Genomic DNA, 14,284 nt, shown 5'->3' with positions numbered 1-14,284 from the left:
ATCATCATCTCATATAGATAATGCAGAATTTTATTCTAAAAAAAAAAAATTATATACAGAAGAGCCATTTTACTTCCAACTAGAAAGGCAGCCAGCACACAGGTGAAACACAAGAGCTGCTCTGAACCAGATAGTGAGAAGGCAAGTTCCAGCTGTGGAACCCCTTTGCAAGCAGGGAGCACCTTGAAATTGCTCATAGCCTTGGGAAGGGGATCACTCCCTATGTCCTGGCCACTCCTGTTCCCCTGAAATATTTATATGAGCCTGAAGCTGGAACCAAAGTTTAGGACTTTCACCCAAAAGTAAAGCCTGAGTTTCCAGCTGTCGGCAAGTGCTTTCCTGAAACTCTGAGTCAGACTCCCACCCAGTTACTCTTTGCCTTTTAAGATTTAGGCCAAAGGTATTAAATGTTTTTAGGGGACCATCCAAAAAAAGAAAAATATGTGCACTGGGGGAGAGAAAAGATTCTGCTGTGGCAAATGCCTTCTGACCCAACTTTCAAAGCTGCTGCTTCTGGAAATATTTTTTTGCTTGTGGGCACTGGCTCACATATTACAAAGTGTGAGACCTTATGTAATAGGCCCCATCCCAATTTCCTTAGCTAAAAAAAACTCAAAACAACACAAAAAAAATCTACTTTAATATCAGCCAATTTATCTAAATGAATTTATTAATAAGGTGTCAAATACTGGTGTGTCCAGGAGCCTGATAGAACCAAACCTTTGATCAGCACCCATTTTCTGCTGATGATCATTTTAGCTCTTGCTCTCCCAGCACTTTCACTCACTTGCCAGAATCCAAAATTCAGAGGTGAATTAGCAACACTTTGAATAACCTTGCACTGAATGCTCATTTGAGCATCACACTGTAAAAATACAAAAAGCATTTAAACTCATTCATCCAGGGGAAAAAAAAAAAGTGCCAAAACACACAAACAAAAACACCTGCAGGAGCACTGCTGAATGGCGGCTGCTGATTTTGTCTGGGAGGCTGTAATTATACATATATCACTAAGGAAATTTGCTTTTGGATGAGGCTGTACTATTGCATGAAAGGCTGGCTGCCATGACCTGCCAGTCTCCTGCCTGGGGCTTGGTACACAGATCTACATTGCCCTGCTGTCACCAAGGGCTTGATCCTCTGTACCCTCTGCCATACAGGTCCCCACCCTGTACCCACTCCCTTGCTGCTTGATACCAAGGAGCACCCATGCAACCTTGAGAAGCAATCTCAAGCTGTGGGACAGCAATGTACACCCATACCCTCCTGCAGCTAGAAGATGTCAAATTCAGCCCTTCACTGGGGCTTGCACTTCGAAAATGAATAGATGCTTATTTCAGTGCACTCCATGGGAGAATCTCAAAGGGGAAACATATTTCAGAGCAGGCATAAAATGAAGAGTCAGTACTGTGACCCTGAAAAATACATTTCATAAGAGAGGAGCAAGGGAAATGTATTAATATGCTTTGGCAGCAAGGAGGTCACATCATGGATTTCTAGAGGAGTAGAAAGGAATAAATCTCACTCAGACACCAGACACCATGTCTCACAAATGGAGCTTAAAGAATATACTGGATGATGTGAGCAGAGAAACTCATCTTTCAGTCTTCATCATTTGATGAATCAAAAAGACAAAGGTTTGGGATTACAACCTGAGAAGAAAACACTTTACTAGCACCTTCCAGGAACATCATCTTTATATTTTATGAGGCTTTTTTCATTACAACTTCCCGGCACACGTTATACATAACACATTACAGGCCCCAAGCAGCCATGCTGTGGTGTGCCAGCTGTGGGCTTGCTGCTTTTCCCCCAGTGGCTCAGCAGCACTGGCAGAAACACGTGCAAAGTCGTCCTGTACCTGTGGCACTGTGCTTTGTGCAGGGCGAACACGCAGCTAATGTGGCACCCAGGGATACCGAAGTTTTATATTAGGTTAGGAATGAAAAATCTAGTGCTTTGGGGGATCTTAGTTTAATTGGTTAAATGAAAGTGATCAGACACTTAAAGAGAGACCCAGAAAGGCTGTGGGATCTCCATCCTTGAAGATTTTCAAAACTGGACATGGCCCTGAGCCACAGTGCTTAATTTTGAAATTGTCTCTGCTTTGAGCAAGGGCTTGACTAGATCATCTCCAGAGGTTCCTTCCCATGTAAATTATTCAATGTCTCCATACTCAATCGTTACACAGCCTCTGATATGAGCTTCATGTTATGTTTCAATTTCAGTCTTTCCAAAGGCTTCATGAGAGGGGAGCTTGTTCAACTACCATGGCCAGACTGGTTAACTGCACTTAGCTTATGAGCTGAAAGACAACAGGCAAAAAATACAGAAGTACAATATGCAATGACACACTTCAACTTGGATGAGATGTGACAGAAAAATAGGGAGAGATTGCTAACACAGATTAGGAGATCTGCACACTCGCTGAATGCCTAACACTGTGTACAGCAAAAAGTACATCTACTTGAAACAACATAGTTGATATTGTGTATGAGCTCCGCTTTCCACAGGAAAGCAATGCTTTGATTTTAGTCTTTAGTTATATTTGCTCTGCAGGTGGTAGTCAGTAACAGGAACTAAATCTGCAGGGTACCAAGCATCAGCTGCCTCCTAGCTGAAAGGAAAAATTTCATATCATGGTGGGAAACCCCTTTGCTACAGCATTTCTACAAGATCTGAGTGTTTGATACTGACTTAGAGAAGCAGGTGGGCTACAGCCACAAAAAGCAGTAAGGAGGCTTTTCTGGGTGGGATGAAAGAGTGATGGATAAAAACCACATTTTAGTTTTAAGCCAGTATCCTCTGCCATGCTCTCCCTCTTCATCCCTCTCTTAAGAGGATAATCTCTCAAGAGGATGGCTCTTGAAGGTGACAGGGCAGCAAACAGCTGAGAACGAGACATGAACAATTTTTCCAAGTTGATTTTTATTGTTTTAAACCTTCAGTTTTCACCAGAAACCTCCTCCCTGAGGAAGAAAAGCTGCAGAGCTTACACTAAGGTTTGCTTTCACTTTTCCTCCAGGGCTACATCAAATACTCAGCGCTCTTTTATGGATACTATAACAACCAGCGGACAATTGGCTGGTTAAAATACAGGCTACCGATGGCATATTTCATGGTTGGGATCAGTGTATTTGGCTACAGCCTCATGGTTGTTATAAGATCGTAAGTATGGCTGGCATTGCCCTCTCTGCAAAATCCACCCAAGATATGTCTCACAGTTGGGTTCCCCTCCATGGGAATGGCTCACAGTTCGGTCCAGCCTTGGCTGGGTGGACCCAGGCAGTCTCACACCTCAGCCATGTGCTCATGGGCATTATTTTGAACCCTTCCACTCCCTTCTCCAGCACTCTTCTTCTTCCTCCTCTTCCTCCTGTCTGGATTGCTTTAATCCTTCCTCCAACATTACTACAGGGCCCTCAAACAGGTGGATTTTGTACATGAAGGAGGATTTTACTTACAGTAAACGTCAAAGGCTCCTTTTCCCATCCTTTCATTGCAAAAAATAATTCCTGAAAGCCTATAATTCATGCAGATGGTGCAAGGGCTACAGAAAAGAGCCAAATGCTACCAGACTGTTTTTGATCCATCCCCAAACCCATCAGCAGAGTTTTTAAGTGGGGTCCAAATCTCCCTGCCCCTGGTACATCATTGCTGGGCACCAGTGAGGCCCCCACAGCTTCTCCAGAGCATCAAGGATGCAGCTGAGGCAGCTCTCACTGCCAAGACAGTCTCTGCAAAGCTGAAACCAAAACCCTCTGTCTCTCTCTAGAGGCCAGAGCACTCAAAGGTTATCCTTCCTCTGCAAGAAGGAATAAGCCCATGGATTTGTATCGCTATTGAAACAGGCCCCATTGGTGTGAGGCAGAAAGATCCTCTTGAGCCTTTGGCTGGAGTGGGACATGGGGATTTGCTGAACATTTACCATGAAATTGCAGCATCTGTTGTCTTGCTTTCCTTGAGGGACTGGTGCTAGGAACTCCAGTGGGAGTTACAGAAGGATTTCAGGGATCAAATAATAGAGCAGGAGCAGCAGAAGCCATATCTGGTCCTGTGCTGATTAACAAGAATAATCCTTTTTCTCTCCCTTCATGTTTTGCTACAAGCTGTTTGACTCCAGCATTGTGCACCTACTGGAATCTCACTAAAACTTTGTGTTGCAGTAGGTGCATTGGACAGCATCAATGATTTCTGACTAAATTTAACTAAATGTAGCCATAACCGTATACTGTACTCTAGGACCCAGAAGCACTGAAAATAGACTTGCTTCATGCACTAACTGGTGAAAGCAATGCTTAATCTGCTTTAATCACCTAGGCTAGGATTTTTCTACATTACTGTTTTTAATATAAGACCTCCATAGCGCTGGAAACCCCTTTTGACAGTTCAGTTCTCCTTAAGCCTAATGTCCCATGGCACACGATAGACAGTCACACCCAAACCCCAAGAAAGGTCACCCGCACTCTGTCTCTACCCACCAACAATCCCCAAGCCACCGGTGTTGCTTTGCAAAGCTGACGGACATGAGATGGCTCTGTGAAACAATCCCTGACCTTGCTACCACATTTGTCCTCGCACAGCATGGCACGCAATGCCAATGAAAGTACAGCAGACGGAGATGATGACAACTTCATTTTCAGCTGGAAAATGTTCACCAGCTGGGACTACCTCATTGGCAACCCAGAGACAGCAGACAACAAGTTTGCATCCATCACCACCAGCTTCAAGGTAACCCTAACTGGCATTTCTCTGTCTGCTTCTGGGGATGCTCCCAGCGCGTACCATGTCAGAGGTTTAAGGGAAAACCTGGGGACTTGTACAGCATCTCTCAGTATGAACAGGGTATGGCGCTGAATCACGGCAGCTCCAGTTCCCCTGCCATGGGTCACCCCAACCACCATTTCAGGATTTAAAAAAAAATCTGGCTTACTTCAGAGCGCAATTTCCCTGCCACATTCCCCTGGGATATGGCAGGCTGTTTGCCACTTGATGTCTTTCATTCAAAATGGGATGCTTGCATGAAGCTTTGTTTAGCATAATGCAAACTACCAAATTCAATATAGCCAAAACAGCATGAGATTGCATTTCACAGGGTAGAAAAACAACCAGTGTTGCCTTAGGCTCAGTGCTGCACGGTACAGTTTCCAATTCTGTGAGCATCCCTACTTTTTCAGGAGTCTATAGTGGATGAGCAAGAAAGCAACAAGGACGAGAACATCCACCTGAGAAGGTTCCTACGGGTTTTGGCCAATGTGCTTATCATATGCTGCTTGTGTGGAAGTGGCTACCTCATTTATTTTGTGGTGAAACGCTCCCAGACATTTTCCAAAATGCAAAACGTCGGGTGGTATGAAAGAAATGAGGTAAGGAAACTTTTCCTGCAGTTTTCTGCTGTGATATTTTGCCTTGGACATCAGCATAATCATTGCCACAGCTTGAGGGCAGCATCCAAGGCAGAGCAGTTCCCTACTAGGGCCCAGGAGTCCCCTTCGGTACCTTTGTACTTGTTTTATCCAGAAATCAAATTGGTCTCACTGAGAGTTTCTGGGGCAAATACTCTTACAATAAATCATAAAGTCCGTGGGCTTTCAACACTTACATCACTGGCCATTTTATAAAGCATCTATGTCAAGTTGCATATTAATGCTTACAAATTCTATTGTAGTAGCAAGCTCTCTGGGTGTTAGAAATGTTCATCATCAGACATAAAGCTAAACGCAGATCTTTATCATCCATCTTGAATAATGGGAATAAGATTTTACAACCTACAGAAAAAAGATGTCATCAACATTTTTCTTCAAAGCTTTTCACACACACACACAAAAGTTTCAACCTAGGGAAAGGCTTAATTTCAATGTATAGTACACTCATGTATTTATATATCAAAGCCAAATTAAATTCAAAGCCATGTATTTTCATAATTCTCTCAGAAAACATTAGCAAGACAGTACTTTCTCACAAAATGCTTTGATTTATTTCAGTGAACTTTTCCCAAAGAAAAATAATCCTATTTTTAAAAGTTCAATGTCTGAGACTTTCCTGGTGATAACTTGAGATCTGAATATACACAGTTCTGGGTACTGTTCCCTCTCCTGGAAAGTAAGGCACAAAAAAGAGACCTGTGAGTCAGAGCCTGACAGCAGCCGTACAGACACAGTACCCTGCAGGCCAATGGGCACTGTGGGGCTGTGAAAAAAGGTTGAGCCTGCAAGTCATGCCTGAGCTAATTACTTGCCAGTGACCTCATTGACCACAGTACAACTTAGCCTCTCACACCATATAGAAGAACAAAAATACCACCAGGACATATTTTTCTTGAGCTGCAAAACCGAGTCCTTAGTGTGCTTCCATTCAGATCTGTAACTGCCTATTGCAAAAGCTAAGGTGCTGGACGTGGAAAATAAACATAGCATTGAATAATTATCTTTATGCACACAAGCCAAGTCTTGCACTCTCTCTGAAATTAAAATAAGAACCTCAGAGCTGATGCAAGCAGTACTACGAGGGACTTGAGGAACTTAAATATTCATGAGTCTGGACTGACAGGGAACAAATTCTTCAGAGCTCATCCCTTTGAGATAACAGCAAAAGTGCTCCTGCAAGAGCAATCAGTGCAACCCAGTCCTGAAGTCTGACGCTGTGCTGCCTGCACACTAAGCAAAGCTGGGAGCTGAGTTTGCTTTGGCTCCTTCCCCTTTAAAAATCCTTCAGAAAGCTCCAACCAGTTGCTGGCAGCCCCTGGCTCTGCTCTAAGTAATATACTCACTGTTGTTACTATTAGCCGTAATCTCATTTTCCTCACGTGGCAGGTTGAAATTGTAATGTCCTTGCTGGGCATGTTTTGCCCTCCACTGTTTGAAACCATCGCTGCGCTAGAAAATTACCATCCCCGCATCGGGTTGAAATGGCAGCTGGGGCGGATCTTTGCACTCTTCCTGGGGAACCTCTACACGTTTTTGCTGGCCTTGATGGATGACGTCAACGAAAAAGTAAGACCTGTGTCGAAAAGCCACGTTCGCTAGCATTGTCCAGAGCTGAGGACAAGTGTACCCCATCCCTACAGCCATCAGGGACAATCACCCCCTTTGCAGCAAAGGCTTCCCCCCTCCCCAATCCTCTCAAGCACCGGCTGTATCACTCAGAGAGACCCACAGCCCAGAGGGGCTTCCAGAGAGTCTTCAGCTTCCCCTTACAGCCCTGAAAAGAGAGTGGTTATTGTTTCCTATAATCATGGCATATTAGGATAATTTGATTTTTTTCCTCCATCAGACACCATTTGCAATTTCTATTAATGCAGACCCCGAGGATATAGTTTATAATCCTTTTCCCCCTGCCCTCCCCTCTTTAACATTATCCTGGTAGTGTGTTGCAGGCAGATAACTGCAGGAAAGGATAAATGTCTAACTGATCCACAGAAAAAAATGAGTCTGTTTTAAGCTGAGAAGAACTGGAGGAATCAGGGCGGTTTGCTCTGCTCTGAAAACAATTAAAAAGTGAGGAAGGTGGACTGGGTGGAGGTTCCCTCTCTATACACTAGCCTTGCAGGAATTCTGGCTCCTCCACATACAGGGGGCAGGCTGCTAGCTCCCCAAAACTCACAGTGCCCCGAGCTGCTTTCCATCTGGAGGGGCTGCTGCTTCTGGCAAAAGGAAAGGAGTTTCTGTACTGTTTCTTTTTGCAACGCCAGCACTGCAGCTCTGCTGTAAGCGAATGTGTATGTAATGGATGGTAACTGGTAAGGAGGAGTAGGAAACCCGACGCCTTGGATCTCTCAAAACACATGCTCTGGCGTGCCCATTTTCTGACACTTTTGGCTGGGGGGTTTCTTCATTACAGCTGGCTGAAGAGGACGTGGTGAAGAACATCACACGCTGGACGCTGATTGGCCACCACAACTCATCTGTGGAGAATGGCAGCATCGCCACCCCACCTCCCCTTGATCCCGCAGACGTGCCCAGGGGACCCTGCTGGGAGACAACCGTTGGCATTGTAAGAAATTCATTGTGTAGCAAGTGTCTGGGCTGGTTTGGGATGGGGTTTTTTTGTCGATGATGTTTTCAGCATTTCCAGGCTTGAAGTTTTCCTTACAAATGGCTTCTCATGTCCTGAGTCTTGCATAGCAGCACCAAGGCAGTATAAATCCTTGGCCAACAGTTCTCATGCTGTGGTGGTGAAATCTGGACTCACTCAGGGCATGCACAGCTCTACAGCCCTTTCCATGAAAAGCACAAAAGGCCAGGTAGTCTGCAGCAATGTCTGCATAATGTTTTGGTTCAGATCATGACTGCGCCTTTGAACGAACCTGTGTTCTCCCCTACTGCTGCACTTTGGTTCACACTGCAGGGAGGCTTTGGAGCACATGGGTAAAAGCCAACCAGAGGACATGCCCAAAGGGAACTCCTGACGTGTCTCAACCAGTAAGACATCATGAGGCAATGAGACGAGAGCAGAATTAGGCAAAAATTACCTCCCTGAAATGTTTGCAGGGTGGCCTTCAAGTCCTCAGAGTTTCACCCCACAAACCCACTATGCAACCTTCCCACTGTGGGCAACTTTCTTAATTAACCAAGAAGTTCTGCAGCCAGACTATGCAAAACCTAAAAACTAAAAGCAATTAAGTATTGGTTGATATAGATAGCAAGGGCTTAACTAAGGTAATGAGGCTACGCATTACAGTATACACTCAATGAGTCTTCACTGGCCAAGCAGTTTTCATTCAAGAAAGACCAGCCACTGTCACTCCTTGAAAGGTGCTGATCCTCAGTGCAACTGAGCTGTCATCCTCCAGATCTTTGGTGTTTTCCCCTCAGGCTTTTAAACCTTCACTTGTCAGTGTTTTTCTTTTGAGTCCTTGAGGTACCAGCCATCCCCATCTGACAAGTCTCACTTCTGCCTGCTATTTTACCTTTCTCGTCTTGCACATCTCCCCTTTCTACACTTCCTCACAGCTCTTGTTTACAGCTGAGCAATTTCTCAGGAGTTCACGGGAAGATTCTGGAGCTGAGCCATAGCAGAGCTATGCACAATCAAAATTACCCCCCCGTGTATGTTTTACACCAGCATTACTGCAGCACTAACATTCTGCCTATGTTTTACATGCTGTCACAACAGATAGCGCAGTCAGTAACACCAGCAGCAACTATTAGGGCTAATGGCTCTAACGGACCTCATCGTTCCCAAACATAGAGGTAAAGCTTAGGCACTGACGAGTGTTTGAAAAGAGGCAGGGAGTTTGCTCATGGCGTGCCTTTCTGAAGGTTAGTGTCATATAAAGACAAATGGCTTAATACAAAATACAGTCCTGAATACACTACTGAAATTGTAGGAGCTAAATGTTTTTTCCTTGTTTTAAATTGCAGGAGTTCGTAAGGCTCACCGTGTCTGATATCCTGGTGACCTTTATAACCATCCTGGTGGGAGATTTCATCCGAGCTTGCTTCGTCAGATTTGTGAATTACTGTTGGTGCTGGGACCTAGAGGCTGGATTTGTAAGTCAATATCTTATAGCTGAGAAGACAGAATTAATTTAGGGCTATTTGGTCAAATGCTACAAACAGACTGGTTTTGAATTATTCCAGTGGCCCTCTGGTCTTGTCTGATAATCTAATTGGTGTAGCTAGTCTCTCTATCACTTCTCTGGCTCAGTCAGTTTCATCCCAGAAAGAATCCTACAAAAATGCAGTTCTCTCCCCCACTTCAGGACTTCAAAACATGAGGTTGAATTAAAAATAAACAAACAAACCAACCACACAACCAGATACAAACCTCAATCTGATCTTAATTTGGTCATTATAACCCCAAATCTTTGAGCCCTTCTATTCCTCTTCTCAAAGGCCCAGATTTTCCTGTTCGTTACCCACCCTGCAGGCAGTACCATGCTTTACTCACAGCATCATCTTCTGATTGATGCTGGAAGCTGGTGTAACCTCTGTTGCAGTGGAGCAAGGAGAGTTTCCTTCCTCTTTCCTGTATGCGTAACACACAACAGCAGCACTGGACTCTTTGGTATTCATAAAGGCTACATTACCAAAGCAGTCAGTACTGGAGTTGCACAAATATTGAACAGAATAATTTTTATTTTTTTTTTTTAAGTCTGTTGTTCCACATAAGAAGTGGCAAAAACAGATGGATTCAGACAGAGATGGAAATACCTGGCAAGAATAACAATTATATAAGTGCCCTGGTTGTCTAACCATCATCCTGGGAGAGTTTCCAGGAGGGGTCTGGAGAAGAGCAGAGATGGGTTTTGCAGGTGTCTACAGGAGCCTGGGCAAGCAAGGGCAGCCAGGGTACAGCAGGCATTTTGCTGCTTGTGGAGCACTATGCATTTCTTCTGGAGGAGGCAGAGGATGTTTCCCAGGGTGGCCGAGGGATTTCAAAGCTTAGAGGAAGCTCCTGGCAGCCAAGCAGCATGTTATTGCTCCCATTGCATGTGCTCACAGATCACAGTCTTGTTGAAGCTTCTAGTTTTCTCCTCCTGGCCATGTCCTTCTCTCACTTTGTTAGCCACCTTAGTTTTTTTTTTAAACAATTTCCCCAAAACAACCTTTAGAAATACCACACGGGGTTTTTCTTCATTCTTAAGATGTCCATTTTGCAAACAGCTGAAAGTCTCTTCTGTCCTGCAGGTACTCCTTGATGTATATATATTAAAATAAAATAAAATAAAATAAAATAAAATAAAATAAAATAAAATAAAATAAAATAAAATAAAATAAAATAAAATAAAATAAAATAAAATAAAATAAAATAAAATAAAATAAAATAAAATAAAATTCCTGGACATCCATCCTCCATCTCTCGGTGACATTAAAGAGAACTGCTTTAGGATTTATGTTGCGCTTCCCTCTCTCCTTTCCTGCAGCATTCGGCATCACCCCAGGCAGGCTGTGAGGCGCTGTTGCACTGAGAAACAAACCCCATTCAGCATCAGGAGATTACGAGATTGACATGCTCCGGCAGGCTGATTTTTGCAAACCAGCAGTCCTACCCAGCCCCAAGGAGCTAAGTAGGAGCAAAGCACGGCCCTTATTTATTAGGACTTTTATTATGGTTGTTTATTAGTAATGTTAAGTTGCCCATAACATGGGGCAGCACTAGAGGGTTTGCACTCCGTGCCCTGGCAAAAGCAAAACTCTCCTTTCATGCCAAGCTCCCATGGTAGTGTCAGAAAGAAGAAACAAAACCAAAACCATAAAGAAAACAATGTTTGCACTCGTCTCTTCCCAAAGCTGTGAGCAGTCAGATAAGCAAGGCTCTGAATAGGTTCCTTTCAAGTTTTCATCATAAAAGACAAACATCTTAAACCTCAATTCCATGAACTGCTGACAGTACTAAGTACATGCAAATTGGGTGAAAAACTGACATACTGCACAGGACATTTCAAACATATAAGGGCATCACCCATTATTTCTTAGAACTGTGTTTTCTGCATTGCAGTAAAGAAAAAACCTTTTTATTTGTTATCAATAAAGTGCAAAAGAAAAACTTTACACATAGCTCAAGCTGCCAAAAGTAATCTGAGTTTTGTGTGCACAAAAGCAGACATATGTAGAAGAAACAGCAGGTTCATCATAGGCAAATCTATCAGAATAATAATTTATAAAATACAAATACTGTCAACAGATTAGAGTAGCCTGTTCTGGGCTTACCACCATTAACACCCACACTAGACAGGTTGCTCCACATAAATCAGTATTTTAACTACTGGCTAGTACAGAGCAAAATGCCACCAGATACCCATCAGGTCATATACTCCCTCATATTTCTCTCCCTTTGCCCTCTATTTCTGTTGTTCATTGGCCTGCTCCTGCAAGACCCGAGGACATGGATATATCTGGCATATCATTTGCCCTTCAATTCATCATAATCACCATTTAAACATTCAATATTTTAGCAGGGTAGAGCTCTAAGTCCATAGCCAGATTCATCAGCTGGAGTATAAAACCTAGTCCCATACCATGGCTCCCTTGCTCATAGCTGGCTTTATATTAGCAGGGGGAATATATAAACACAGAGCAACTCTAAACACCTCCATGTATCTTTCCAATTTACAGTAAGCCAATAGAGAAGCATCAACCCATGGTGCAGTACCTCCAGTTTTGCCTTCACTGCACTGCTGCTGGTCATTCAAGCAGTTCACATGCAATGGGAGCCCTCCCAGAAGTCCATCCATACCGTCTTTAAATAAGCATCTTCATACCCTGCAGCAAAGACTAGTGGATACCCCAAGTAACAACAAACTCTCCTTTCTTTCCCCATGCAGCCATCCTATGCAGAGTTTGACATTAGCGGCAATGTTTTGGGCTTGGTCTTCAACCAGGGAATGATTTGGTAAGATACTTTATTTTTTTCTTTTTCCTTTTTTTCCAGGGGAAGAGACAGGGTTTGCATTATTTAAAAACTCTACCAGTGGAGTTAGAAATATTCTGATTGTTTGGCTTTCTGTGCTTGACTATAAAATTAGAAATTTAAAAACTCCAGTTTACTCATCCAAGAGGAGCAGCAGTGACACAACTGCAGCAGAGAACAGTTTTGCAAACCCTGCCCCACTCTGACTTCTATACAGTCATTTTTTTCCAGTGGTATTAAGATGGTCCACATACTGGGGGAGGAGATCAGAAAGACGTTTGGGGACATCACAAGCTTGCATGTCAATCCAAGGGTGGGCACAGAGCCAGTTGAGCAGAAGAGGCATCGCCCCTAGGGAGGGCAAACAGGAGCTTCCTCTATGAGAAGCAATAGGCAACAACACAAAGCACCCTCACCACCTCTGGAGACAAAATTTCTTTTGCCATAGATTGATGATTTCTGCCCATTCCCCTACTACAACATCTCAGCAGGCTCAGGGAGGTCTCTCCCTGCTGGTTGCACTTGCCTGATATTTTTCAAGCAAACCCCAAGTGATTTTTATCACAAAGTGAAACTATTTCTTTACAAGCACTGAGGGGTTTGAGACCTTGCTGGTCTTCAATGTACGGCTACCATACCCTAATGTGGATGCAGGCAGCTCCTCCTCTGGGAACACAGGAATAGCACAAGCCAGCCCATTCAGACTTTATTTGTGGGTAAACTTGCCACCACATTAACACTTTTTTTCCTCCTTCTTCTGAAAATAAAAATCCTTCCAGTCCATCAAAAAATAGCACCTGTCCTTCTTCTTTCCTTTTCAGGATGGGATCCTTTTACGCACCAGGGCTTGTGGGTATAAATGTGCTGCGCTTATTAACCTCCATGTATTTTCAGTGCTGGGCTGTCATGAGTAGCAATGTCCCTCATGAACGAGTCTTCAAAGCATCCAAGTCTAATAACTTTTACATGGGACTTTTGCTGTTGATCCTGTTCCTCAGCCTCCTGCCTGTGGCTTACACCATCATGTCCCTGCCTCCCTCCTTTGACTGTGGACCATTCAGGTACTAGCAAAACGCCCAAAATGCCAGTTTTCTGCTCTGACACATGGGATTATCTTAATGAAGTTAGAAGGCCTGGACTCCAGCAGAGGTGGTGAAATGGCTCCATTCTCCATTTGCTTGAATCCTTAGCAATGTGAGGCAACAGGCTGTGCCCAGCTGTGGGCAACACACACCGATGAAAGCAACAGAGGACAGCGGGGGTGGGACATCAGGGTGCAGCCCCAGTGGAAAAAAAGCAATGTGAGCATCCCTAAGGCTCTCAGGAACATTGTAGGAACAAAATAGGGGTTCAAAGCCTCCTTCCATAGATCTGAGATCTCCAACACCACAGGATATGTTTTACATGTTGAATTTTGTAGGAAAATAGTAGGAAATTAATAGGCCTGAGCCTGAAGAGTTGCAGCTTTTTTTTTTTTTCTTAATTAGGACAGAATCAGCACTTCACAGAGGATTCAGTGGAGCAGATTAACATGCCAATCAAGCCTCATTTTATTGAGTAACACCATTTCCTGGACCCACTGAGTCTGACTCAGCAAGGAGCCAGCTTGGAACAAATTGTTCCTGTTTTAGGTTATCTACTTGCTAGTCAAGAATGACAATAGAAAGCTAAAAGGCTCGGGGGAGAAGGCAAGAGACCAAAATTATCTCAGTTCTATAACAAGGACAGGTGTCAACAAGCAACGTCAGGAGATCTGATGAGAAACTTGTTGCGCACACACTGTCATTTGGAGATGACTAATCTGCAACGTAAAAGAGCTATTTCAGTTCCAAATCAACCCTTCAAAAGCCACTCAGCCTGATTCAGACCCTTGGCACGCCCTCTCAACTCAACTGAAAGCTCAGTTCTCCTGGGCTTAAGGCAGCTGATA

General features: G+C 43.8%; 2 protein-coding genes across 2 annotated transcripts in view; one reads left to right on the top strand and one right to left on the bottom strand.

Moving 5' to 3' along the window:
• RPSA (ribosomal protein SA) overlaps positions 1-14,284 on the bottom strand; it is a 92,540-nt gene that overhangs the window by 53,272 nt on the left and 24,984 nt on the right. The gene's annotated exons all lie outside the window — the stretch shown is intronic.
• TMC2 (transmembrane channel like 2) overlaps positions 1-14,284 on the top strand; it is a gene marked incomplete at both ends in the record, with an annotated part of 32,386 nt that overhangs the window by 10,463 nt on the left and 7,639 nt on the right. The window contains 8 exons of the mRNA XM_082044591.1: positions 3,026-3,168; positions 4,584-4,731; positions 5,178-5,366; positions 6,813-6,992; positions 7,840-7,992; positions 9,363-9,491; positions 12,269-12,336; positions 13,176-13,415. Coding sequence (XP_081900717.1) covers positions 3,026-3,168; positions 4,584-4,731; positions 5,178-5,366; positions 6,813-6,992; positions 7,840-7,992; positions 9,363-9,491; positions 12,269-12,336; positions 13,176-13,415 — 1,250 coding nt within the window. The remainder of the gene's footprint in view (positions 1-3,025; positions 3,169-4,583; positions 4,732-5,177; positions 5,367-6,812; positions 6,993-7,839; positions 7,993-9,362; positions 9,492-12,268; positions 12,337-13,175; positions 13,416-14,284) is intronic.

The sequence above is a fragment of the Streptopelia decaocto genome, assembly GCF_964273445.1.
Source record: "Streptopelia decaocto genome assembly, chromosome: 2".
NCBI classification, from domain to species: Eukaryota; Metazoa; Chordata; class Aves; order Columbiformes; family Columbidae; genus Streptopelia; species Streptopelia decaocto.
This window is presented reverse-complemented; position numbering and strand designations above follow the sequence as displayed.